A 26,155-nucleotide genomic window follows, 5' to 3' on the forward strand; every position below is an offset into this window, starting at 1 on the left:
TAGCTTTATATTTGAAGATGATATAGGGGATGAAGAAACCTGTTATGATTTCCTGTTGATCTGCATAGAAAAGCCTCCAGCTCTTACACCAGGATTCTCATGTTCCAGAAACCAGAGAGAAAGTGGCAACTAGGAAATTGTTCAGTTGCAACATCTGATTGTAAGGATTTGATAATTTCTTTAACATACATTTCAAACAGAGGACTTAACTTCACTATCAGGTCCCCTTTAAATTAATGTTTTCAACTGATCTTTCTTCCATAATTCTCAAAACTTGGAATTGCCCATATATTACTGAATTGAAAGGAATGTTTTTTTAATTTTCCAAAACATATATATGTTTGATCCATTTTCCCAGTGCAATGCTAAAAGCTTTTTCTTTCTCCAATCCTGTAGCAAATACTAATAGCAGCTCTAACTTTCTTAACCTCAAATATATTCAAAAGCAAGATTACCTCAAAAGGAACTGCTGAGGCTAGACAAGCTAAGAAGTCCATCTACCTCTATTTCATCTTGCATATTATTCAATTATATATTGTACAGTCCCTAGGGGAAAAAAAAACATAGGAAAGTAACTCAGAAAGGCCATCAATCATTTAAGTGTTGTTTATTTTCAAATAGTACCATTTCTTGTCAGAATGTAAGAAATTGACATATCCATTACACCTGCTTCAATGAAACTGTGCTGTCTAAATGCCTTGGATGAGCACTGGAACCAATTAAATTTCTACCAGCCTGTTCCAGGGAAAAGGCTTTGCTGTAACACTGCAGCACAGTGCAAGCTTCTGAAAGAATTTTTGGAAATCATACATAGAAAATTTGTCCCTCTTTTGGAGGAAAGGGCAGGAAGGGAAAAAAAGACCCCAAAAAGCCTGGTATTTGTTACATCAAAACAATTACAGTGGTACATAAAAAAGCTGTAAGAAGGCATTTATTCTAACAGCCTTGGATGTTCAATCCGTGTAATAGTCCAGTCTGGTTTTGCTCCTTCTGTAAACTCCCTTTGGAACCTGAAAAGGGAAAGATAATAAGGGAAGAGCTGTTAAGATTTACTTGACCTTAAGGAGCTACAGGGCATGAAGAAGAAATATTTTACTTCAAACTTATTGCTGTAAAAGCTACTTAAACTTTCATGCTTATGCCCCAAAATGGAAGATAAAAATTATTTCCAAAGTAAGAAACAGAATTCATTGACTTCAGAGCATTTTGGTTCAGATCCCACAGACAAGATCAAGCAGCAACTATAAAGACCCTGATACCAAGAAAACACTCAGCTCTCACAGCAGGAATATGAGTAAACTTTAGAGAAGATCTTGATCTGTAAGTAAAGGGTCTCATTTAATGGGATGGTAAGTGAAAGAAAATCATGTGCTCCATATTTTACTTGAAAATTTTCCTCTTTCCTGAAGTGTAGTTTAAAAGGTAATACATTTTCAGAACTACATCAAAGATTGAGTTAACAGTAGCACTGAGTCTCCCCTATCTAGAGACAAGTCTGAGCTTCAAGGTGATTCTCATGTTCTCAAATGATCTGCATGTCATGGACAAGAGCAGTATAATATCACTGCTTTGCAATCCTGTGCAAATCCACTCCTGCAAAGTGGGACTGGGAAGATATTTAGGCTTAAAGGGAAGGCTCTCAAGGTTAATGGAACTTCAGAAACCTCCAACTCTAAGGAAGATGCTGAATTCAGTTGAGGGATGGATCCACAACAATCTACCCAGGTAAAAAGCACTGGTCTCCTCATGAGTGTTACCTTTGTTTCAGAGCTCCTCATCACCTAGACTCCAAGTTTTCAAATTCAAATGTGGGTGTAGAAATCCTTGATCATACCACATTTGTCACACAAAAATCCTCACTTCTCCCAGCTTCTGAGAATCTTATTTTCAATACATTTTGCCAACTGTGTAGACATTTTCTGCACTGCTCTGACATCCGTACCCCAACACAGACATTATTTATAAGCATTTCTATGAAAATCCATCTTCCTAATGTGTGCTCTGAGGATCAGAAACCTCATTCAGTGCTCCAAATACCACTCTTCCTTACAGAGGAAGTTTTCACTAATATCAACCCAGAAGCAAGGAAAAAACATAATGACATTAGGGGTATTTAAAAAAATTGGCCCTAAAACCAAAACTGAAAAGCTGGATGAGAATTAACTTAGACTAGAATCAGAGTAAATAAAAACCAGTAGGTTCTGCAGTGGCACAGTGGGAGTGCTTGCAGAACTGCCTACCCCACAGGTACCTCATGAGCATGGGAAAAGAAAGGGACAAACAAGCTTACTCATAGTTAGCTGTTAAAAGATGTTTCTTTTCTTTTGTGTTTTCATCTCCAAACACAATCTGGAAGACTTTGGCTTCACCTGGTACTTCGTCAGGTAGATTAGCACCATTCAGATACCAGAAGCACATCAGGATGCTAACAAACTTTCTTCCTGTTGGAAATAAATCAAAACTTAAGTTAGATCTCATGCTTCTCAGCAGTCAAATGTTCCTATTTGCTACCCAGCATATATTCTAGTGAGACCCTGGAAGGACAGTTGACTTCAGCCATAAAGAATACAGTTTAGAATAATGAGTGATCAAGCTATTTTATGCCATACTTATGCTGTTTAGCAGTAATAAAAATACACTCTTTAAAAAAAACACGTATTTTATCGTGAATGTGGTGTGACAGTGTATACAATGAAACTGTATAAAAAAAAGTTGGTTCCCACAAATTCCAAAGCTAACTACTAATACAACAAATGTGTGCAGAGTAGTTCAAACAGGAGGGGAATCTAAGAGGGGAAAAATAAATTCCTATTTCCCAAACCAGGAAAAATGCTTACTGGGTCTGACAACTTGAAATGCTCAACTGAAGACCCAGGGTTAGATCCACACATCATCTCCACTGTGTCTGATAGTGAACAGAGCACACAATGCAGGTATCCAACAAAAAGAAAAACATGTTTGAGCTCAGCATGAGCTTAAAAAATCCCAAACCAATCAAGGAGTCCTAGAACAAAGTGTATTTCATGACAAAAAGACTAAACCAGCAAAATTTACTTAATTATGCAGCCTTCACTATTCTTCTCGCAGGGTGCAATGCAGGATGCATTTTCAGTGTTGAAGCAAACAGCTTTCAGCATATATTAGAATAATTGTTTTTGAATAATTGTTTCACATTACTGAGGACTAATAATATAAAATTCTGTTCAAAAGAAGGGAAAACCCAGACAGAAGTCAAAACAGTATCATAATGTATTAACAATAATCTCTGTCTCTGATTAAAAAGGAAATAAAGAAATTTTATATGGATGAATTACTAATTAAGAAACAAGGGATGAGAAAGAGTACTCAAAACCACATCTGCATGGAAAATGTCTGTTTAGTAGCAAAACCAGGAAATAAGACTGCTCACTGCTGAAATGTTTTAGGGTTCTAAACATACCATCATCATCATAGTAAATGCGAACATCTCCTTCAGTTGTGTACATGATTGCATCAATGTCAGCTGCTAAAGCATCCCTGTGGCTGTCAGGGAGCAAAGAAATCTTTTCCTTCAGCACCTGAAGTACCTAAATTCAGAAAAACTGTCACTTAGTTTTTCATTAGGAAATGTAAGTAACAATCTATTTCTACTGCAGTTAATAAAATGAGCTGCATTGCTAAAACATTTGTCTAACACATGTAACAGCTAAAGTGAAAAAGCACTGGGAAGTTTGGGCACTCCTAAAACCTAATTCAGCAGCATTGAAGAAGCTCCATTTACTGCTCAAAACAAATGAAAACCAAGCATCTCAAAAAATGTTTAGGAAAGGTACTGTCAAAACAGCAGCAGCAACACAAGCCATGTGAGCCCAGAAGAGCCCAGTGAAGCTGGCTCCAGTCACACTCTGCCTTCTCACTGATTCGGTATCTTTGAGCCATCTCTCACAAATTTCCTTGAAAATCAGTTTCATTACCAATGAGTTTATCTTTGCCATTTTGTGATCCATACTCCATTAGAAAAAGCTTAAACCCTTGCAAATCAGACCTGGCTGAAAATTGTTCCCCTGGTAATTAATGTCCTTATGACACTCACATCCATATTATCTAAGTGTCCTGTGATCCACACAGCTGTGTAAGTAGAAAATGGTGGGGTGCAAAAACTGCACAGAGGTAGCACCCAAACACCACATGAGAAAGTCAAGTCACAAGAAAGGATGAAACCACAGAACTTATTTTTAACTAATTCTAATTTTTTTACCCTAATTTGATCTACCATTTTTGAATAACAAACAAATGCAGAGGTTACATGGAAGCAAGAGGCAATCTTCACAAGGAGACATTGATTTCTAGTACATTTTGCAGGTACAAAATTCACTGGCCAAAGAAATGACAAAGTAGCCTGGGATCACAGCCTCATCTACTACACCCTTGGCTCACATGAAATCTCTGCATCAATGTAAACCTGAAAAATTTACAGCCACCAGAGCAAGTTCTTTCAAGAGGGAGCAGAGGAGATGCCCTTTCAGAACAACTGCAAGAAACAAACTCACGTTTTATTGCTATCTGTGTTCAGAGAGAGGAGGCAACACTGTTCAGAGGGGATGCACTAGAACAGCACCAGAGTTTTTGCTGCAAAGGCATGGGTGGCAATAGGACAGGCCATGCTGACATCCTGTAACAAGGCAGACAGAGACCTGGAGTGTCTCCTCCACTTGACTCTGATGCATCTGTTACCTCCATGCCCTGGGAAGGCCAAGACAACTTCAGCAATTAAAAATCCATAAAAACACAGAAAACACAGCAGTGATGTTTAACCAGGTCGGTCACATCCCTGAGACATGACACAAGACTGAGGCCTTCCAGCCAAAACCAGTCATCAGCTCTATGATCTGATAGGGGTGGGAATGTATCATTGCAGCAGGGATGAGCACAAACCAGTTTCCTTCTTCACATGAATTCTGGTGCACAGACTGAGTCAGCTTCAGCCACCTGCCTACACCTAGAGACACACAATTCCACCTGCCATCCAGAGCCTGCAGCCTTTCCATCCTTCCTGGTACACCAGCAATCCTTCTGGCATTTGGTCCTTATGCTCAACAGCTAAAATTTATTTTATTTTAAGTACAATAACTTCAAATTAAGTTTCATGCCTTAAAATAAACATAAAAAAAGCTGTAGGACAAAAAAATTGCCCACCCTATGTCACATTACACTGTTTTTCCCAAATTAAACCAAACTGGCAACTTGTAGGTAATGCCAGGCTGAATGCATCCATGTTAACTTTGTAACAGACAATCAACTGCTAGGATAGGAGATGGAAAGCATTTACCTCTGCTGATACAAGTTCTTCCAGCAGGTCAAGTTTACGCTGAGACAGCAGCTTTGAAACAACAGAAAAGGCCTACCAAAATAAAACAGAATCAAATACCAAACATGAACAAATAACTCTAGGCTGGCTTACTTTTCAGACAAATCCATAAGTGTATGACAAGCTACCCAAATATTCTGTGATTTAAGATTTCAATACTTGCAGAGGGTACCACAATTGAAATGTAATCCCTAAAGCATTATAAGAGTGATTTAATGAATTGATAAAAATATACAAGTTCTTTTCCATTTCTTATTTAAAACATCAAAGCTTCCAATAGGTGAATTCACAGTTTACAAAAGAAAAAAAAAGCTTTGCGGTACTTTGCATGTTGCTTTTACTCATTTTGATAATTCAAACACTCTATGTCTTTCCCTGTAGATATTTTGTTCCCCTGCCCTCTTCTCATTCATCTTCTGGTTCCAATCAAAACTGATGCTGCAATTTACAAATTTTCTTTACAAATCTGGTTTAGTCTCTAGACTTCAGGAAGCGCAGCTCTCCTTTCTCCCCTCAATTTTGCAGGCATATTTACATACAATTATGCCTCTAGACATTCAAGTAGTGCACTTGTGAAGGACAGTGTATTTAGGACTCTACACCAAGTAAAAACAAACACCAAAACAAAACCTAAAAAAAAACAGACCAAGGTAAAACAGGTGGTTCCACACATGTGTCAAATTATTTGTTGTGGGTTTTTTCCTCTCTTGAACTGATCCTAATCATTTTAACATTTTTCCCCCAAGGTGTTATTTTGAGCTGGTTTTTTTTTTTGGTTTTTTTTTTTGTAAATGTAAACACAATAATAAAAAGTTTCCCAACAGATAACTCTGTAATTTTCATATGACTAACTCTGAGATACTTACCTCTCTGACACATTCTGTTGACAAGGCTTACTGGGCTCATAAATTTGGAGAAATAAATATATATACACCAGCTTTATGCCTGTCTAAGCTTGATCGTTTCAGGAAAACCTGCTAAGAGGAGACACACTGCTCCTTAAAGTCTCTACAACATTTGGAAGCACCTTCCTTCATGCTACTTTGGGGGATGGCTTAACCAGTTCATTTTAATTGTGGAATCTGGGAAAACAAGAAATTCCTGAGGAAAAGTAAAGCTCTGCTTATATCATTTGCCTTGAAGTGTGGTGCTTGGAGCCGGCAGGGGAGAACTCCATGTATTTTACACACAGGAGCACATTTGTGCTATGATGTCCACACATAATAAATAACATCAGGCTGGACAACAGGAGGAATTTCTTCATGGAAAAGGTTGTCAAACATTGAAATGAGCTGCCCAGGGAGGTGGTGGAGTCATCATCCCTGGAAATGTTTAAAGAAAGAGTGGACATGGCACTGATGCCAGAAACTGGCTGATAAAGTGGTGTTTGGTGATACGTTGGACTGAATGTACAACACAGCCACAGAGCTGGAGTGGGTCCAGCAGCAAGGATTGGGGACTGGAGCATCTCTCCTCCAGGAAAAGCTTATGGGACTTGTTCAGCCTCAAGAGGAGATGGCTGAGAGAGACCTCATCAACGTGTATAAATATTTACAGGGGGTGAGTGCCACGAGTATGGACCAGGATCTGCTCCGTGGTACCAAGCAACAGGACAAGAGGCAATGGGCAGAAACTGATGCACAGAAGTTCCACCTGAACACAAGGAAGAACTTCTTTACACTGAGTGTGACCAAGCACTGGAACAGATTGCCCAGAGGTTGCAGAGTCTCCCCCACTGCAGACATTCTAGACCTGTCTGGACACAATCCAGGGCCATGTGCTCTAGGACGACCTTGCCGGAGCAGGGAGGATGGAGCAGATGACCCACTGCGACCTATTCCTACCTCACCCGTTCTGTTAATCTGTGACTATGCCAGAAACCTTCTCCAGCCTAACTGATTCTACAACTCCACGAAATTAAAGAACCAGGGGATGCACCGGCAGCCCCTGGGGAGGGTCAGCAGGACCCTTCCTTCCCCTCAGGCCGGCCGCGCTCCTCGCCCCGAGGCCCCAGGCCCGCTCACCTGCTTGGCTCCCCGCGTGAACTCCTCGATGCTGAATTCGTGGTCGAAGTAGAGGCGGATGAGCAGGTAGTAGAAGCGGGTGCGGAGCCAGGCGAAGGGGCTGGTGATCCTCACTACCACAACACGCCGCTGAGGGCCCTCGGTCCCAGACCCGGCGCTGCTGGCAAACCGAGCCTGGGCGCTGAGCTGGGGCGGACGGGTGCGGGCGGGGCCCGGTGGGGCTGCAGCCGGCGGCAGGAGCCGGGCGGAGCCCGCCAGCGCCCGCGCCAGCCAGCGGACACGGCCCGGGGCCGCGCAGCGCAGCGCCATGATGGCCCGGCGCGGCCCCGCCCTGTCCGCAGCAACTCCCGCTCCCCGGAAACACGGCCGCGGCCACCGCTGGTTCCGGCGCAGGCGGAGCGGTCCCGGCTGCCGGCGGCTGCGGCCGCGCCGGGTCGGGGGACCCGAGCCCCGGTCACCGCCGGAGAGGGGCGGCCTCCCCTCTGCTGGCCCTGCTGGGACCGCGTCTGGGTGCGGTGTCCAGTTCTGGACTTCTCAGTAGAAAGAGACAAGGAGCAGCTGGGGAGAGGCCAGCGGATGGCACAACGATGCCGAAGGGGCTGCAGCATCTCTGCTCATGAGGAGAGACTGCGGGAGCTGGGCCTGTTCGGTCTGAGGAGATTGTGAGCGGATCTCATGGATCACAGAAATACCTCAAAGGCGGGTGCCAAGTGATGGTGCCAGACACTTCTCAGTGGTGCTCAATGACAGGACGAAGAGTAACGGCCATAAACTAAAGCATAATAAGCTCCACCTCAGCTTGAGAAAGAACTTACTTACATTGAGGGTGGCAGAGCACTGGAACAGGCTGCCCAGGGAAGCCATGGAGTCTCTGTATCTGGAGACATTCAAACCCCACCTGGACATGTTCCTGTGTCACCTGCTGCAGGTGACTCTGACGTGGCAGGGGTTGGACTCGATGCTCTCCAGAGATCCCTTCCAACCCTGACAATTCCGTGACCCGCGGGCTCTCGGCCCTTGCCCAGGGGGCGAGGCAGGAACGCTTCTGCGCGGGCTCTTCTTTCCGGGGGAAGCGGCGGGGCGGACGCGGTGCCCGCGGCCATGGAGCGGCGGGCGGAGGCCGTGGAGCGGCTGGACGGGGTGACACGGGAGCGCTTCCTGCGGGACATCTACCCGCGGGTACGGGGCGGCCGGGCCTACCCGGCGACACAGGGCAAGGCAGGCGGCGTCCGGAGACTGCTCCTCAGCGGGCACTGCTGGGGCAGGCCAACCCCAGGGTTTGCGTTTGTGTGTTCCCGGAAAGGTGCCCTGATCTATTGAGGGAGTTTAGGAGCAAGGAGCTTCTATAGGCAGGTCCTGTCTGAGCTGTCCAACCCGACAGGTGATCTCTGTAAGAGTCCAGTGTGTTTGGCAGTGGTTAAAAAGTGTGATCGTTAGTTTTGTGTCTTTGTCATCTTTTGTTTTATCCTCCCCACCCTCCGAGGTCCCAATTAAAAGCAAAAGTGTCGTTCTGCTTTTTGTGTGCGGGCTGGATCAAACCTGTTTGTGGTTGTGAGCAGTGAGGAACCTGGTACGGGTGGAAAGAACTTCTTTCTCTCATGAGAACATAACAGCATCACCACAGCTCACAGGCTGCACCTTAAATGTGTCAGCTTTTACATGTTTTGTGCTAAACCTTGGCTAGAAGGACTAAATCTAGTTCTTCATCTGGATGGATTCCTAAATGGCCCCAGCACAAAGTGTGGGCTATAAATGTCTCTGCCTTTCCATATCCTTCCTTACCCAACTAGGAAAGAACATGTAGTTAATAGAGAAACAGTTCCATAATTTGCTGCATTTTGTTTCAACTTTCAGCCTTTGATTCACATTGCTTGTGAACAGATTAGTCGTAACCTTGTGTAAGAAACATTTCCAACACTTACAAAGAAACATTTCCTTCCATGTAATTTGAAAAATTCATTCTGTTTTTTTTTCTGTTGGATGCTGTGATAATTCACCACTGAATTTTGTTGTTGTTCCTTAGAGAAAGCCAGTAGTGCTGACAGGACTGGAACTGGGCACTTGCACCACCAAATGGACAATAGATTACTTGAGCCAAGCTGAAGGATCTAAAGAAGTAAAGATTCATGTTTCTGCAGTGCCACAGATGGATTTCCTCAGTAAGAACTTTGTGTATAGGTACTTCACTCCAAAGCCTCTTGCATTTTAAAGGCATGTGCTTGTAACTTACAGACATACAGTGCATCTGTTTGGAGCTGAGGGTGGGAATGGGAAGATAGTTTGTAAAAACATTACATTATGTATCAAAGGGTTGTCCTGGGTTTCTCCCTCTTCTATTAATTCTACAGCCTGAATAAATACCATGAGGGTGAAATGAGGGACCAAACAGCACCTTTAAAATGGTGCCACGAAGTGTTGCAAAGGTACATTGTCAGAGCACTGTTTTAGGAAATTTGAGTCTGGCATTTGCAGGCATTAATTAAAAACAAACCAAACCACCCTTGATATCTGTGCTTGATAGCCTGGTGTTTGTTGTAGTTATGTGGTGCATTCTCAGTGTTACTGAATAGTGACAATTTCTGACTCACTGTGTGTCTGATCCCCTTTGAATGCTGGTGTGTGTGTGTGTGTGTGCCAGCCATGGTATTCCACTCCAGAAGGGGTGTAACTGGTTAAATCCAAGCTCCTTTCAAAGTTGGCATGTGCAGCTTTCAGAATGCTCAGACCGCTGGATACCACACATTTCACCAGCTCTTCAATCTTGATGTGGGCCACAAAAAACCTTGATCTCCTCTGGAGCTTCTCTTATGTAACTGCCAGAACATTTCTTCAGAGTTCATCTAGTCTGAGTCATTGGGTTGTCTTCAAGGGTAAATGCCTTAATTTTAGCAGTTTTTTTTTCCCCAAGTGGGAACAGGATGTGCTCAGTGTGTTAAACTTCTAAGCAGGTGGGAGCACATGCTGTAAACAAGCCACAAGTCTGAGTGGAGCCTGTTGTTCAGGGAATAAACACCAATTACAACCACGATGCATTCTGCTCACTGCATAATGAACTATTGAATCTCTGAAATTGGGGAGTACTTGAATAACTTTGTCTTATCTCCATTCTTTATACCCCCTGCTCTGTTTTGGGGTTTTTTTAGTATCCCTTGCTGTGAGTTCACATACAGTTGTTCTGGAGTCTTAGTTTTAGCAGGTTTGTAGACAGCCAAATGGACTCTCTGATGCTCTGATGGTGTTTCATTAAGGCAGGTGTCAGGACTTTCACATACTTCACTTGAAATTCAGGAAACTTTGACTTTTTCCACAGCAAGCCCCTCATTCTAATCTGAAGGGACAGTAAGTAGAAACGAAAGAATAGAAACTCTGAGGACTCAACATGCAGTTCCATTAGTGTAAACTGATGAACATCAGTAGTACTGCAGTTCTGTTGTGAGTTGCCTGCTCCTAGCCCTGTTTTTGTGTTGGTTCTGGAACTCATCCAGCCAGGTTGTGACGTGCTGCAGAAATCTGAATGGTTTTCTGCTGTTTTAGCTTTGTAAGCAGGTTCACATGGGGGTCAGATGAGTGCCAGTGCTGCTGTAAAGGGGGAGATGGGGTGATGGGGGCAGAGATAGCAAGGGCAGAGCTGTGGTAGCACCAAAATGCATCAGTTTAAGCTGTAGTGAGAGCTGTGCTCTTTCTTCAGCAGCAGACATGATAGAACAGTGTGGCTGAAGTCAGAGCATTGGGTTTTGTTTGGTTTTCCATTGACTTCAATGGATTTTGTATTTGCCTATTCCAAGCAAGCCTAAAATGTTTAGAGAACTGGTTTAAGTATTGTCACATGCAGGTTCACATTCTAGTAGAAAAGATAACAGGATCAAGAAAAATTTTGCTTGAGAATGGTTTCTTCTTAACCCTGGGTACTTGGTGGTTGCTGTGAAATGATATTTACATGCAATAGTTAATTATCCAGTGAGACTTAGTGTGAGACGGTGAGCTGCATGAATGTAACACTGAATTCATAATAATGAATGCATGTCCTGTTGCTGATTGTGTTTGGTTTGCCATTCAGTTATCAATTGATACCAAAATCTGTAATCTGCATGAAAAGCCCCCGTTATGTAGATAAATATGTCACACTTACTGACTTCAGAGGAACCAGCTCTAATGCCCAGTTACTCTTCTTGAATCTTCTGAAGCTGTGTTTAGTACATTTAAGGAAAGCTGCAAAGAAACATTTGAAATATTGAGATGCCTGTGTTTTGAGGAGCTGAGAAAGCATATATTTAAAAAAAAATCCATATAACTGAAATAAATTTTATAGATGTACAAATGAAGGTAATTACCTGTATTCCTGCACAAATTCATAGCAGAAAATGCATAGATACAAATATGTGCATCTTCCCTGTGAGAGTTTTATTGATGCTGAACTTTTCTGCAAATTTAGAAAAAAGTACAGTAAACAAGCCTAAAAATGACACACCTAAACAGTTAAGCAAGTATTGCCACAGTTTGAGTCCTAATTTGACTGCAAAAAATGTCTTGTTCTGTGACTCAGACCATTCAGAACTCCTAAGCTCAAGGGGAGGATCTTAACAAAGTGTATGAACACTTGATGGAGCCAGGTTCTCTGTGATCCACGGTGACAGGACAAGAGGCCATGGGCACAAGCTGAAATACAGGAAATTCTGTCAACCCCTTTAACACACACAGACACACTGTTTTACAGTCAGGTTACTCAAACAATGGAACAAATGCAACATGTTTCCTAGAGAGATTATGGAGTCTCCATGAAACAGAACTGGATGCTGTCCTGTGCAAGCTGCTGTAGTGAACCCTGCTCTTTGCAAGGGGCTTGGGCTGGAGGAGCTCCAAGGATGCTTCCAGCCTCAGCTATTACAGGATTGTTTGGATATATACTGGAACAATTCACTAAACAGAAGTTTCTGAGTGTAGGATTTCTGTCTTGGGAGAACTCTTCAAACACCTGCTGCAAACACTGATTAGTCATCATATTATTTTAAAAAAATAAGAGCATCCTATTGCATCTGCCATTGCACTTGATATGGTAAGGGAGCTTATTATAAATCTAGAGTTTAGACCGTGTGTTGTTACACTGACTCATGATATAAATTCAAATATTTCTATTTCAGAACTCTGCCTTTTGATTCATTTGTGCAAAGAGCAGCTGAAGTCAAGCATAAAGAGTACTTTCTTACTGAGGTAATTTCCTTAGTGTCACAGTTTCTTCTGTTGGTTATTTTGCTGGTATTTGGAGAAAAGTGATGAACTGTAATTTAAAGTCTTACTTCAGGAAAAGACTTGATCTTTAACTTTCTTGTGTGTGGATGCCAAAGGAAAAAACATGAGAAGTTGTAGAAAGCGAAGGGAGACGACCATCGGATTCATGAGCATCTAACTCCGATTTATTGATCCACCAGGCACATTTTACAACAGTGTTAATTAAGCTCATACGTATTGCAAAACCCGAGCTCATCATAGGCTACAGATTAAACATTGATCCCTCCTTTTGTTTTCAATACCTGTGGTTTGTTATTGAAACCAAGATTTGTGTTCTCACCCTGATATGAATGGTTCTCAAAACCTCCATGTCTGTTACTTTTACTTTCCCAAAATAGCCAAGGACAGAATGTTTACCTGTTATGAGACGACTGCCTGAGAACCCTGCTGTTTATAAAAATGTGCCTGAGAACTTAGTTATTTACAGAAACAGGCTTGGGAACTACTGCTTACAGCTGCCTTTTTACTTTTCCATCAGCTGTATATTTTCATGGCCTCTTTCTATGAGCCATGTTTGAACAAAATTCTCCAACAAGAAGTAATTCTCAGAAGTTTTTTTGCATGTCTACAGTGTGGTTAACTTCAGTTATCCTGTTTCTCTTAACAAAAACTGCTTACATGAGCAAAAATTCCAGTATGAAATTTAGAAATCAAACCTTGCTTTAGAATGACAACAATATAATTCGTGTGGTTTGCAAGAAAATGTCATGAAGACATTTAGAATTTGATGACTATCAAAATACAAATCTAGATATATTGTAACATAATTTGTGAGTAGCAAATGTGTGGTTATCTCTACTTATCATTGTTCAGGCTAAGTATTTTTCAGATAACTGTGATTAGGAAGCAAATAGTTTTGAATGGAGATATGCTTTTTTACCTTTTATGCTGCATAGGTTGCTGTAAGTTTTGAAGGCAATAAAATAATTTTCTGCATCAATATACTGAAGAATTTAAATTATAATCAGCCTTTACTTTGAGTGTGTTCAGTAACAGCAATACTGAAGCAGTTAATCAGTCCTTCCACACTTTATTTACTCTTCTCCTTTCAGTTAATTTATTTTTCCCTTTTGTCAAGATGAGCTGCAGGGATCTGTTGTCATTATATTACAAAGGTTCTATTGTCATTACAGTGCAAGGGTTCTACATTGCTAGAGTTCCATACCTCCTTGATGTTTCTTGTAGGCAGCTCCTCTAAGCACTGACTCTTCCCTGTCCTCACAGCAGCCAACTGACTCCAGGTCCCACCAATCCACTCTTTTATACCACTCTTCTTATTGGCTACAGGTGTGGCCTATTAAAATTAGGCCTGCTCCTAAGCCTAATAATTGACCCAGCTGCAACTCTTTAGGGAGTAAGATTACATTCTATACCACCTTTATTTACTCATCCTGTATCCTCCTACAGGGATTAGTAAATGGCAGTATAACAAAGCTGAATTTGTAGATGCCCTTTATTTATACCATATTTTAATGAAGTTCTGCATTCGATAAATGAGAAAATACAAGCTCTCTGTTCATGTGTTTTGGTAATTCTTATTAAAAAACCCCAAACAATTCTCTTTTTGTGTTCTCTTCAGGATGAAAAGTACTATTTGCGATCAGTGGGTGAAGATGTTAGGAAGGTAAGTTACTAGAGATTACAGTTCTAATATTGTAAAATTGCAGTTTAGAAATATTTTTTAAAGTCTGTTGTCATACAACTTACTTAGGGTCACATGGTTTGTGAATCTGACTGGATTTATGTCAGAGTACTTTAATGTGTCTAGAATAGTTGCTGTTGCATGGGAGCTGAGCTGGTCACTGAAGAGTACATTGCTAAACTGTCTTTCTTTAGCTTTTGTTGTAAACTAATATAAAAGGATTTATGCTGACCAATTGCTCCTGCAGTGTGAATCCTAGCAGCCATGGTTAAGAGAAGCTCTCTGGCTCTGGCTGTTCTTATTAATGGCATTTGGCAAGTCAATGCTGAAAAACATTGCTGATTTCAGGTTTTTGCCATTGCTGAAGTTCTAACCCCGTTTCATATGATTGGAAATGAATGTGAAGTGCTCCCCCATTTAAATGCGCATAGATGTTTCTCTCTCTATGCCCTTTCTGTTTCAGGATATTGCAGATATCAGGAAGCAGTTTCCTACTTTAGCAGAAGATGTTCATATTCCAGAGTATTTTGAGAAGGAACAGTTTTTCTCTAGTGTCTTCCGCATCAGCTCAGCTGGATTACAGTTATGGACACATTATGATGTAGGTAATACGTGGGTTTAGCATGAAATGTTGCAGATGGCATTACAGAGTTGAGAGAATAAGGTGCAAATCTCTGTCAAAGATTAGAGAATAATAACAAACTTCACATATTTTGAAGCAGTAAAATGAACCACATTCTGTGGTGTGGTGAGTTTTAAATGTTGCATTGCTTAGGCATAATATCTTAACTGGGTTTATGTCAAATGCCAGATTTGCAAGATTAAAGGATGTTTTATTTTGTTTCCCTTTTTTAAACTGTTTTGAGTTTCAGTAGAAAATCTGAAATACAGTAACTTTAAACACTTTTGTCTTCAAAATTGCTTTCCTTTTTTTTTTTTTTCACTCTAATGGCCAGATTAAGATAAAATCTAGTTGTACAATACACTGCCAACTGTGCAATGATTGTAGTGGTTTCTGGCTCCAATGCAATAGATTCCAAATAAGGTTGTCTTCTAACACTGTGCAGTGAGTTCTGAATAAATTTATTTATAAGATAATTCTTAACATGTGAAGGTTTTATTAATACTCTTTTTTTAAGCTAATAATTAGATCAGTTGAAGTCTATATATTTATTCAATCAACTTTTGGCTGACATCTCTATTATTACACTCATCCCAGGTGATGGACAACTTCTTAATCCAAGTCACAGGGAGAAAAAGAGTTGTTTTGTACAGTCCTCGAGATGCACCGTATTTATATTTATCAGGTATGCATGTCACAGGTATCTAGATTGGAGTTTGGTGATCTTAGCTTTTCAACTCGCAAGTGTTGCACTGTAGAAAATAATCACTAACAGATGATTTGCTATAAAAGAATATAACTTGTTCCTTTAACTCTGATTCTTTGTGCTTTAGTCAAAGCTAAGGAAAACAGCAGCTTTGTCTGATTATTTTCAACACCTAACTGAAGGAGTAAAATGTTCTGTCTGGATTCAAAATACTTTTTTAGATGTCAGGAAAAGTGGTTTTTAGTGTTAATAAGGTTGCAGTTACAGAACAAATACAGACAAGAGGAGAACATCTCTTCAGTAAATGAGGGCTGCCATCAGGTTTTCTTGGTTTTGAGAAATAAACCAGGACTAAATTTGATTCAAAAACTGCCATCTCCAGCAATATGATAATGCTTTGTTACTATTGGAAGAGTGGGACTATTTATTCATTGAAATTTTCCTAGGTACTAAATCAGAGGTACTGGATGTGGATAACCCAGACATGGAGAAATATCCACTTTTTGTGAAAGCCAAGCGCTATGAGTGTGTTTTGGAAGCAGGAGATGTGTTATTTATTCCAGGTAAGCAGTAAATAGTTCCTGACCATGGCATGGTATTAAACAGTCTTGTTTCTAATTTATGATTTCTGGAGATGGTAAGAGAATCCTAAAGCATTTCTCTGTTATAAGTAGAAGCATTGAAAGCCAATGTTGGTAAAACTAATTTACTTCTTCCAACTGTACAATTAACCTGAAAAACAGTATTATTATATCTACCTACAAATCTTGCTTTCCCTCAAGTGTATGCTCTATGCTCCTGAACTTGTGTCTTAATAGATTAATACTATAAACTTGCCTTCTGAAATCTGAAATTACTTCAGTGACCTGAGTTTTTTAGTGACAGAATTTGAGTGAAATAAAATTTCTGTTCTTCTGTAGCTCTGGCACTTCAGGCACATGGTCTGATGAGAATTACAGATGGTAAAGTTATTGGACCTTCTAAAGATTAATAATCATCTTTGGGGAATGGAAACACAAGTCTTAATAATTTTTCTGCACAAGCAGAAAGCTGTTTCCTGGGCTGACATGACAAATTCTGGTAGTCAGGGAAAGGCATTTGAATTACTCCTATTGACTCCTCCTTGTTACTGATTTTATTTTAACTCATTGTGAGCTTGCAGCAGATATGACTTATCCTGTCACTTTTACATTATCTGGGCAATATAAACAGGTCAGTAAACAAGAAGGTAGTAGGTTTTTAGGAAGTTATAAAATAATAGTTTCTTAGCCTTTGACTTGTTACTTAATTTTGAACTTACCTTTGTTTCTTCCTGAATAAACTTTTGGTTACAGTTAGACAGTTTTATGTCACACTGCTGCTGATGTCAGCATCCCTGTTTTCTGTTTATGAAGTCCAGACACTTGTTTGTCTTTGCCAGTGGGTGAGCGGAGTCAAACCTGAGTCACATTCAGCTCTCTTAACACTGACTGGGGAGCATTGGGGTTTTTGAGTCCAGAGAATGGTGCTTTGTCAGCATCCTGCAGTGCATATCACTGAAAAATAAGATGTTTTTGGAGGAATGTGTGTGGTTATTTTGAAGAAGGTAGAAGCAGTCCCTCTTCCTAACCTGGAAGAAACTTCATGTTTATTTCTCAGAATAAACTTTTCTATGTCTTCAGCACCTACAGGCAAATAAGATGCAATAAACACAGCATTCAGGCTTTTAGCTTAAAATTCAAATATCCTAAATATACCATATTAAACTGATTCTTTAAATGTACTCAATGAAGCAAAGATGTCTTGGCTTCCTTACCACAGTCACGATGATTCAGCTGAAAAACCTCATGCCTTCATTATGAGAAGATTAGCAACTTTGCCTGGGTGAGCTGGCTGATGCTGGTGGTTTACATTAATGCCTGGACAGCATGTGCAAGGTTAGGGACTAAGTGAAAATAGATACTTGCATTTAGAGTGGAGGAGAGCAAGGGAAGGTGTCTTTCTTTCACCCTACGCTTATCTTTTGCTTACATTTGAGTATCTCTGTGCTTCAGCTATTGTCACTTTTATGAGAAGTTATGGATCAGCATAAACGTCTTGAAAAACTTCTTAAATTTGGTACAATGCAATACATTCATATGGATGTTTATAAATAAAGAAAAATACAGTAGTTGAGGCTTTTCCTTAACTAGATTTAGTTTGGGCAATTCTTACACTTGCTTGGAGTCACATGGAAGTTTTGGACAGTAATTTTTATTTTAGACACTGTTCTTTCTACAGCTTTGTGGTTCCATAATGTAATTTCTGAGGAATTTGGAGTGGCACTGAATGTCTTTTGGAAGCACCTTCCTGCTGAGTCCTATGATAAGACTGACACTTATGGAAATAAAGATCCCATGGCAGCCTCTAGAGCTATACAGATCTTGGACAGAGCCTTGAAAACACTTGAAGAACTACCTGAGGAATACAGGGATTTTTATGCTCGGAGAATGGTGTTACGTATCCAAGCAAAGGCCTACAGGAATGATTATGGATAGAGCAACACACTGCAATTCAGCAAGGTCCCTTGCAAGTAGAAAATTTTATGTTAGTATGGAAACTGTCCCTCTGTACTTGGATACACTTTCTGTGAGACCAATAAAAACTGTCAATAAACATTCTTCTATAACAAAATTCCTCTTGTAGATTTTCTTCCTAGTTTTTCATATGCAGTCACAGTCTGCTTGATCTGGAGATGGTCTCTTTTCTACAATGAGACAGACATTTGCAGTGCCTCTACTTAGAACTGTACTTTTTTGGAATGCTCTACTTAAATTTTTTGGTATGTGGGCTGACAGCATGTATGCTTAGAAGTAACTGCACGTATTTGTGAGTGCAGCCTCATTAAATTTTAGCAAAGCCATAGTGGTTTCTGAGGAGGTCCAAGCAAGCCATTGGTGGTAGCTGTAATGGTCATGGTTTCTTTTTAAGTGATAACCTGGCAATTAGTGTAGGGAGTTTCTTCTCCCCCTTGTAGTGAGACAGAGTGGATATGAGAAAAAAAGCAAAAACTAGCCATGCCAGATTACACTTAGAATTGTGCAGCAGCTTGAGTGCAATGTAAATGATTTATCCTTTTCCTAGCTCAGTAGTGTGTCACTGGGGGGAATATCTTCTTTGTTACTGCCTCAGTGCAGTCAGACAGCATTGCTGTTCCTGCAGCTGTGAAACACTTGGCACTAATGAGCCCACAAATCCATTCAGATACAGTCCTGGTCTCTGCAGTGGAGTTCATAGTTGTGGAGTAGGCACAAAACCTGTTGGGGCTGTTTTGTTATCATATGAAAGGGGGTTTGCATAGCACCTTTTGGGATGGAGTCTGCTGTTGAGGCATTGTAGATTACTTTTTCAGCAGACTGTAGTGCTTACAAAAGCCCTGTGAAATAAAGGTGGGGATCTGACAAAAAGGATAGGCTAGGCATTGTCTCTTTGAAACACCTCTGATGTTACTACTTGTGCTGTTTGGGGAATGCAGCATTTATCTGACTTAGGTCAGTCTGTTACTTCTAGCAACGTTTTTTGAGAATTGTAACTTGTCAAAAGCTCTTAGACAAAATAAATGTGTAGTGTTAAAAAAGTGCTGAAAAAAAGCTTTCTTCAGAAGAGCAGGAGCTTGAACACTGTGCAGATTATTCTTCTAAACCTGTTCTTCTTGGCAGTTCAACACAGTGAAAATAGTCTGGTACCATGTGAATGGGCACCCGGCCACCTCAATGAATAAGCATGAATGGAACCAGCCAAGCGATTCTGATGGGCATCATTGTATGTTGTGAGGGTAGAATTTCAATTTGGGATCACAAATAGGTCTCCCAAAATTTTTGTTCAGAAAGGAACAAGGATTGCTTGTGCATACTGCTGAGACAGAATCTCTCTGCCCGTTAGGCTGGGGTAACCTCTTGGCTTTGTTGGCTTGGTAATGTCGAGGGCCCAGTCTGAATTGCAGAGGTGAACAGAGCATATTCTTTGTGTGTTAGGACTGAATTGAGAGGTTCAGAGAGCCTGCAGGGCTCAACAAAGCTGTGTTCCAGCATTGTGCCTGCACAGCCATCATTCTAACTGCCAGCAGCCTCTCAAGGTACTGGTACAGAGAATTACTGTGCTGATTGTGTGCCTGCTGCCATTCCCTGGGTCTCCATTCACAAAAGGGAGGTGTCAGCTTGGTATTCTCAAGCCCCCTCAACACTCAAGTGTAAATTTTATCTTCATGCTGCCAACTTTTGCATTTGCAGAGATCTGACTAAATCAGTCCCAGATGGAAAGAAGTTTATCAAACTTTTTAGTGGTTTAGATTCATACAAAATAAAATTATTTCAGTCATCTGGACAAGTTCATAGAATCAAGCCTTGCTTTAAAAGAATTTAGCAGTTTACAGTTTAGTAAATGTTAGCATGTCTCAAAATGTACCAGAAATAAGGATGTAATACAAGAACACCAGTCATTACTAGGTTGTACTATGGACTGTGTAAAGTTGCTCACTCCATTAGAAAACAGAAGTGTCTTGAACTACAGCACTATTAGCAGGAGAGCCACCTAACTTTAGGCACTTACATCTAAGCTTATTAAAAAGTGCCTTTACTGTTAATGTTGAAAAATGGGCATATGCAAACTATGACCCATTTTATCCTAACACAGAAATGTCCCACCCTTGACTGCTTCAAGCCAGCTTTCCTGTGTTTGTGAGATGCCAGAAAGCTGTTTTAAAATTATGGATGCTGACTACACAAATACAAAGCCTCCTTGAAGACAAGTCATCAAATAAATCTGATTTTTTAAACTAGGTCTCCACAAACACCTGCTAAAACTTAATCCACAAAACTGCACATTCCTTGTTTAATGGTTTTATACTCACATCAAAGTGGTTTCACCCATTAGAAATAGTTTATTTTCTACATAGTTTGCAAAATTTATTTTTAGCATGCATTGTAATGAATGACAGAGGCACATTCCAACAGAGTACTACAGCTGTTTAAAGAATGAAAAACAACCAGTCAGTTTTCCCTCCACAACACGAGGTCTCATAACAAGATTAGTTTTACAACAAAGTGCCTATTCTTCAAAGTAATGCAGCAACACTTGAGCCTATTTAACAGTTATTGTAGGCAGCCTCCATCAAACAGGTTAGTATTATTTTAACAGGACAGCCATCCAGAAACTTTTGAAGACAATGTCAATATTTTAATAGCTATTTCCAAAAGCTTGCAGCAACGTAGTTCTGATGTTTTGGCAGGCACAGAATTGTTTAGAAATCGGTCTGTGATCTGCAGTGTTATTAGATTGGGCAAGTCTTAGCACACCCAACTTAGCCTAGTCAGTCTGAAACTGAGGGAGCAAAAGCAATAGAAAATTCTGGGGTTTTTGTTGCTTTACTTTTTAAAATACTGTTTTGTAAGGGGATGGTTAAATATATTTCAAGATATTTGCAGGCTTTCTATTAAAACCACTTCTTTAGGTGACCCATATTTCCTTTACAGAAAAATTCCTCACATATGCTGCAAATATTATCAAAAGGACCATAAAGGGAAAAAATGTTCCTTGAAACAAATTAAAAAGTTGTTATAAGCCTATTAAGATGATAATCAACAAATAGGATTGAATGAAATCTCCAAGAAACAGCCTAAAATAAAAAAGCAGATGGAACTAAATTCCAGTTTCTTTAGAGTTTGTTTGCATATTGCACTTTTCTCCATCAATTAAAACAGATTTCTTTTGATGAACTAGGTACATTAATCTAATTATTAGTGATAGAGTTCTCTTTCAAATTGTAAGGTGCACACTGTATGCATAATCCTTTCTATCACCCTTAATCTTTTGAGTGTTAAGAAAATTTTCTTAGGAGTACAACACACTTTTCTCATTATTCAGTGATCACTGATGTGCACAATTTCTGCCAAAGTTGTCTACCGGGAAACTTTTAAGTTTTAATGATGCCAATAGAAGAAACTTCCTTTCCACAGTGTAAGAGTCACGGGAAACAAGGAGCAGGGCAGAGATGTCACTAAGCCATCAAACATAGAACCAAAGTTGAATAAAATGCCTTTTTTCAGAACTTAGCCACAATTGTTTGTGTAATCTTCACAGAGGTTTGCTAACTTGCTTTTATATTCCTATACTCCCAGGAAATCCAAAACCATTTGGAGTTACTGGTTCATTGTTAATAGTTGCAGTTGTCTTTAAGGATGATTTTAAGCTTTGTAGCTAAATGGGAAATTACTTGCAACAGTAGAAAAGTTCCATTAATATCGTCATTGTCCATCCTTCAGTATTTCTTTCTTAAGTACGCTCAGGTTTGGTGTCTGAACCAGATGACATCTTTTGTATCAAATCTGGCTGGCTTTCTATTTAGAGGGGCTCTTTTCTGTAAGAAAAAATTAGGCTCCAAAAATAAGGTTTTTGGATGGCTCTAGAAGCAACTACTGCAGTACATTTAAAGGAGATAATAGATTTTAAAACTGAGGCATTTTGAAAGAGCTACACTCAAGACAGTCTGAATTTTTTTAATGCATCTTGTGATAGATTGTGTGCTTATGGCTTGATTAAGAGCAACATCAATGCAGCAATTACCAAGTACAACCTTGCCATCCCAAGGTAGGGATGTCACCCTTGATGCGATAACAAAGGTATTACTGCTGGTCCTTACAGAAGTTAGCAAAGCAACAGCAAGGCATCTTGAAGCATGAACAAGCTACACCCTAATCAACATTCCTGGTTACTTAACATAGCTACATCACAATTTTCAAGCCCCCAGGTGAAATGGCTGTTCACTAGCAGATACTACACAATTCATTAATCAAACTTCAGAGTGACAGAAATGGCAAGGCGCACATAAGGAAGAGAAATGTATTGGCACTATTATTCCAAAGGTGAGTATTTGTGACTTTGTTTCAAACAGGAAAAATGTTACAAAACTGGAAGATTTAATTACCTAATAAAACAAGTCTCCACAAAATATATAACTAACATTCTTCTTACAATAAATTTCCTTACGCCAAAAAACTAACCTTACATCTGTTATTGACAAAGAGCAATAATTTTAGCCCTGGAAGCACTCAACTGGAGTATCTACACGTCTGAAATTCCCAAGTACTTTATAGTCCCATTAAATGCAGTATATATTAGACATCCAGGACCAAAAATTCTTCCAACAGTTCAGGAATAAATATTCACATTTAACAAAAAAACATGCATAGGATTGTTCTTCATAACACTTTTTTCCCAGGAATCAAAAAACAACATCTGTTATAGTTATGGGGTCCCAATAAGCCTTTTTATGCTACAGAAATTTATATATAGCATCTATTAGCAACACAGAACTGATTTAGTATTCTGTTTAGAAAGCATCTGCTCAAAGCTGAAAATCTAGATGACAACATTTACAGTGTTAAAAGTGCTTCTACAAAGAATATCTTTTTCATATACATACAGTCTCAAAATACTTCATGAACTCTGAAGTGGTTGTCTAAGGAGGGAACTTCATCAGCAAAATGCAGTTGATCATTTATTTCCACACCAAATTCTTCAAGTATGTGTACAAATTTCTCATGCTCTCTCCCAATCCATGACCTCATTGTGTCAAACACTTGGTACGGTGTAACGTGAGCATGAACTTTAATTCCTGTCTCTGCAAGTTCTTTCAGCATTTCAGGGTGAGTAACCCAAGTGTTGCTTCCTCCCGAGTGACCACCATCCAGCCAGTAAATTGCTTTTATGTTTTTTAAGAAGGCATCTGTATTCTTGTCTTTTTTGGCTTCCTTCAGCTCATAAAGCAGCTGGTTCAAAACCACACAGCCTTTACTGAAGCCAATCAAAGTAAAGGATGCTGCACCTACAGCAGAGGGGACCATGACATTGACAGCAGAATTATTAGAGCATTCACAATCTCTCTCCCTTTCTTTGGAGGAGCAGCCATTTGTTGTAGGAACAGACTGTGGCTGTGATTTACAAGCAGCTATTTTTGCATCCTTGCTGACACCGTGCACACTTTTCTGGGACAGCAGAATATTCTGAGACAGTCTGAATGCATTAACCAGCAAAGCATGGAGATGCTTGAAAGCTCCAAAGTCAGTGCTGTGCTCTGGTGCTCCAAACATGTTACTTGTCACAAAATTGTCATAACAGCTGAATTTGTGCAGGTGCATCCGAGAACATTTTATGACCCAAATAAAGCTATTGGGGAACCGGTGAGCCAGTATGGTAGCAACATTTTCAAAACTCCAGTGCTCCCACTGAAAGTTTTCTGGGTGGCAAGACATGATGTCATGATAGTTCTGAAAAATTAAAAAAATAGAAAATATGCATTACTACATTGTGAAAAGATTCAGCTTCAATGTACTCCTGTTTATAAAGGAGAAAGGAGTACTTTTTTACAGAAAGGACTGTAAAAACCCCCATGCATTAGAGGCTCCTACTTTCTAAGTTTGCACAACAAGAAACACATAAAAGAAACTGGTATATTTTGACTTGCTTACTTTAATATTTTTACAACATATTTTTAATACCCCCAAGATCAATACAATAAAGTCAGCACATGAAAATATTAATAATTTTTGTTGACTTCACACCAAAAGAAAATGAAAGTATTATTCAACTTAGTATGACACAGAATACATAATTTTACTGTATTATCTCTATCTACAGAAATACTGATTATCTTACTACAAAACAAAAACAGACTTAAAACTTTGTAGCAAGTTTTCTGGATTTTTATACAGAAACAAAAATATCCCCTCTCATTCAGCTGTAGGAAATTTTTGCTGCCTTATTCACATCCATAGAGGGCATTTTTGGAAAGAAATTAAACCCCAAGTCTTGAATGAACCTCATGTCTGAAATCTTAATGGCAAAGAATACCAGCTCATTTATTTTACTAAGGAATAATGAAGCCATTTGCAAGAATGGCAAACAGACAAGTCTTCATAGGCCATCCCAATCTTTAAAATAAAAACACACAAAATGCTGCATCTTTACCTGACAGAAGGGAAAGCCATTTTCCCTTGAAGAAGAAGGCACTACCTCTGCTTTTGAGAAGCAGTAATGACAATAGAGATTAGCTGGCTACCAGAACATGTTATCTTAGAGATAACACACAAGCACATGCTCGGGGACAGCACTTCAGTCTCTGCAATTTCTCGCCAACTCCAGAGACCACAGGTGCCGTCTCAGGACATGCTGAGAAAGTGTCAGTGCCTGTCGAATTCCCAAAGCGCAGGGTCTGGGATGTCCATACACCTGCACGGTGCTCTGCCTGGGGAAAATAACCGGGCACCTCATTGACACTCCCTGCCACGCTTCCAGACACTGCCATCCCTGTCACTGTCACCCTCAGGCAGCGCTACAGGGCTGGAGCGAGCCCAGAGAAGGGCAGTGGGGCTGGTGACGGGGCTGGAGCACCAGTCCTGTGAGGAGCAGCTGGGTGTGTTCAGCCTGGCGAAGAGCAGGCTCAGGGGGAGCGCTTGCTGCTCGCTCTAAGTCCCTGAAAGGAGCTGTAGGCAGACAGGGTCGGTGTCTTCTTTCAGGCGACAAGAGGACACAGTTTTAGGTTGTGCCAGGGGAGATTTAGGTTGGACATTAGGAAGCACCCTTCACAGACAGGGTGGATTGCCCAGGAGGTGGTGGAGTCACCGTCCCTGGAGGTGTTGAAGGAAAGACCGGACATGGCACTCAGCGCCAGGGTAGCTGGTGTGGTGGTGTTGGTCATAGGCTGGACTCGATGAACTCCAACCTAAGCGATTCTGTGAGGACGACCCTCCTCCCCTCCCCTCCCCTCCAGCCGAGGTTTCCGAAGGGCCCGTTCCCGCTCCCCGGGCCCGACCGTGCGGGGCAGCGAGATGCTCCGACGGCCGCGGCGGGAGCCGGGCACTGCCCACCCGCACAGCCCTTCCGGCGCCGCTTCCCCGCTCCCGCTCCGCCGCCCGGGCCCCCATCGCGCCGCGCTCCGTACCTGCACGTCCCCCGGGAAGTATACGACGTGGTGCTGCGGGGCCGGGGCCGGGCCGCGCGGGGCCGGCGGCAGCAGCAGCAGCAGCTCGTTGGTGCGGTGCGGCTCAGCGCCCGGCACCTCGGGCAGCCGCAGCCACGGCGGGCTCAGCCTCGCCGCGGAGAACCCCCCGCCGCTGCCGCTGCCGCCGCCGCCCGCAGGCCCCGCGGCGCAGGCGGCCGGCGCCCCGCAGAGGCTCATGGCGCTGCCCAGGCACAGCGCGGCGGGGCCGGTAAGCCCCCGCAGCAGCGCGGCGACGGCCGAGCGGCAGCGCCGGCTCATGGGAGCACCGCTCCGCGCGCCGCCCGCCCGCGCGCCGCGCCTGCGCACCGCCCCAGCCCCGCCCCCGCGCACGGGCCCGGCCCCGGCCCCGCCCATCGGACCCGCCCATGGGCCCCCCGGGAGGGACCCGGCAGGGGGCGTAGCACGTGCGCCCGCCCCGAGATGACGTCACGAGGCTGTTCAAAAGGCGGCGGCGGGAAGCGCGTGGGGCCGCGAGGGAGCAGGGGCGCTCGCGCTGCCCGCGGGGCGGTGCCT

General features: G+C 41.5%; 3 protein-coding genes across 3 annotated transcripts; 1 reads left to right on the top strand and 2 right to left on the bottom strand.

Moving 5' to 3' along the window:
- Positions 1-591: 591 nt before the first annotated feature.
- On the bottom strand, positions 592-7,680 carry MAIP1 (matrix AAA peptidase interacting protein 1). Its single transcript, XM_063162436.1, has 5 exons — positions 7,372-7,680; positions 5,309-5,380; positions 3,440-3,566; positions 2,291-2,441; positions 592-1,010 (listed from the first exon to the last, which is right to left on the bottom strand). The coding sequence occupies exons 1-5, from the start codon at positions 7,678-7,680 to the stop codon at positions 932-934; spliced, it is 738 nt and encodes a 245-aa protein (XP_063018506.1). The 3' UTR covers positions 592-931.
- A 456-nt stretch (positions 7,681-8,136) lies between these two features.
- TYW5 (tRNA-yW synthesizing protein 5) lies at positions 8,137-18,279 on the top strand. Its single transcript, XM_063162438.1, has 8 exons — positions 8,137-8,550; positions 9,395-9,549; positions 12,510-12,579; positions 14,237-14,281; positions 14,763-14,900; positions 15,519-15,606; positions 16,074-16,190; positions 17,887-18,279. The coding sequence occupies exons 1-8, from the start codon at positions 8,473-8,475 to the stop codon at positions 18,141-18,143; spliced, it is 948 nt and encodes a 315-aa protein (XP_063018508.1). The 5' UTR covers positions 8,137-8,472; the 3' UTR covers positions 18,144-18,279.
- A 2,225-nt stretch (positions 18,280-20,504) lies between these two features.
- On the bottom strand, positions 20,505-25,900 carry C8H2orf69 (chromosome 8 C2orf69 homolog). The gene is made up of 2 exons (XM_063162437.1): positions 25,583-25,900; positions 20,505-23,909 (listed from the first exon to the last, which is right to left on the bottom strand). The coding sequence occupies exons 1-2, from the start codon at positions 25,898-25,900 to the stop codon at positions 23,070-23,072; spliced, it is 1,158 nt and encodes a 385-aa protein (XP_063018507.1). The 3' UTR covers positions 20,505-23,069.
- Between the last annotated feature and the right edge of the window lie 255 nt (positions 25,901-26,155).

The sequence above is a fragment of the Melospiza melodia genome, chromosome 8 (genome assembly GCF_035770615.1).
Source record: "Melospiza melodia melodia isolate bMelMel2 chromosome 8, bMelMel2.pri, whole genome shotgun sequence".
In the NCBI taxonomy this organism is placed as follows: domain Eukaryota; kingdom Metazoa; phylum Chordata; class Aves; order Passeriformes; family Passerellidae; genus Melospiza; species Melospiza melodia.

Excerpts from the sequence above, each read along its gene's own strand:
- TYW5 (XM_063162438.1), top strand. The coding sequence starts at position 8,473 with ATGGAGCGGCGGGCGGAGGCCGTGGAGCGGCTGGACGGGGTGACACGG. Across the intron at positions 8,551-9,394 it reads TGCGGGACATCTACCCGCGG|AGAAAGCCAGTAGTGCTGAC; the intron begins GTACGGGGCGGC and ends GTTGTTCCTTAG. Across the intron at positions 15,607-16,073 it reads ACCGTATTTATATTTATCAG|GTACTAAATCAGAGGTACTG; the intron begins GTATGCATGTCA and ends AAATTTTCCTAG.
- C8H2orf69 (XM_063162437.1), bottom strand. The coding sequence starts at position 25,900 with ATGAGCCGGCGCTGCCGCTCGGCCGTCGCCGCGCTGCTGCGGGGGCTT. Across the intron at positions 23,910-25,582 it reads ACTTCCCGGGGGACGTGCAG|AACTATCATGACATCATGTC; the intron begins GTACGGAGCGCG and ends TTAATTTTTCAG.
- MAIP1 (XM_063162436.1), bottom strand. The coding sequence starts at position 7,680 with ATGGCGCTGCGCTGCGCGGCCCCGGGCCGTGTCCGCTGGCTGGCGCGG. Across the intron at positions 5,381-7,371 it reads TCACGCGGGGAGCCAAGCAG|GCCTTTTCTGTTGTTTCAAA; the intron begins GTGAGCGGGCCT and ends TTATTTTGGTAG. Across the intron at positions 1,011-2,290 it reads CTTTTAACAGCTAACTATGA|GTTCCAAAGGGAGTTTACAG; the intron begins GTAAGCTTGTTT and ends TTCCCTTTTCAG.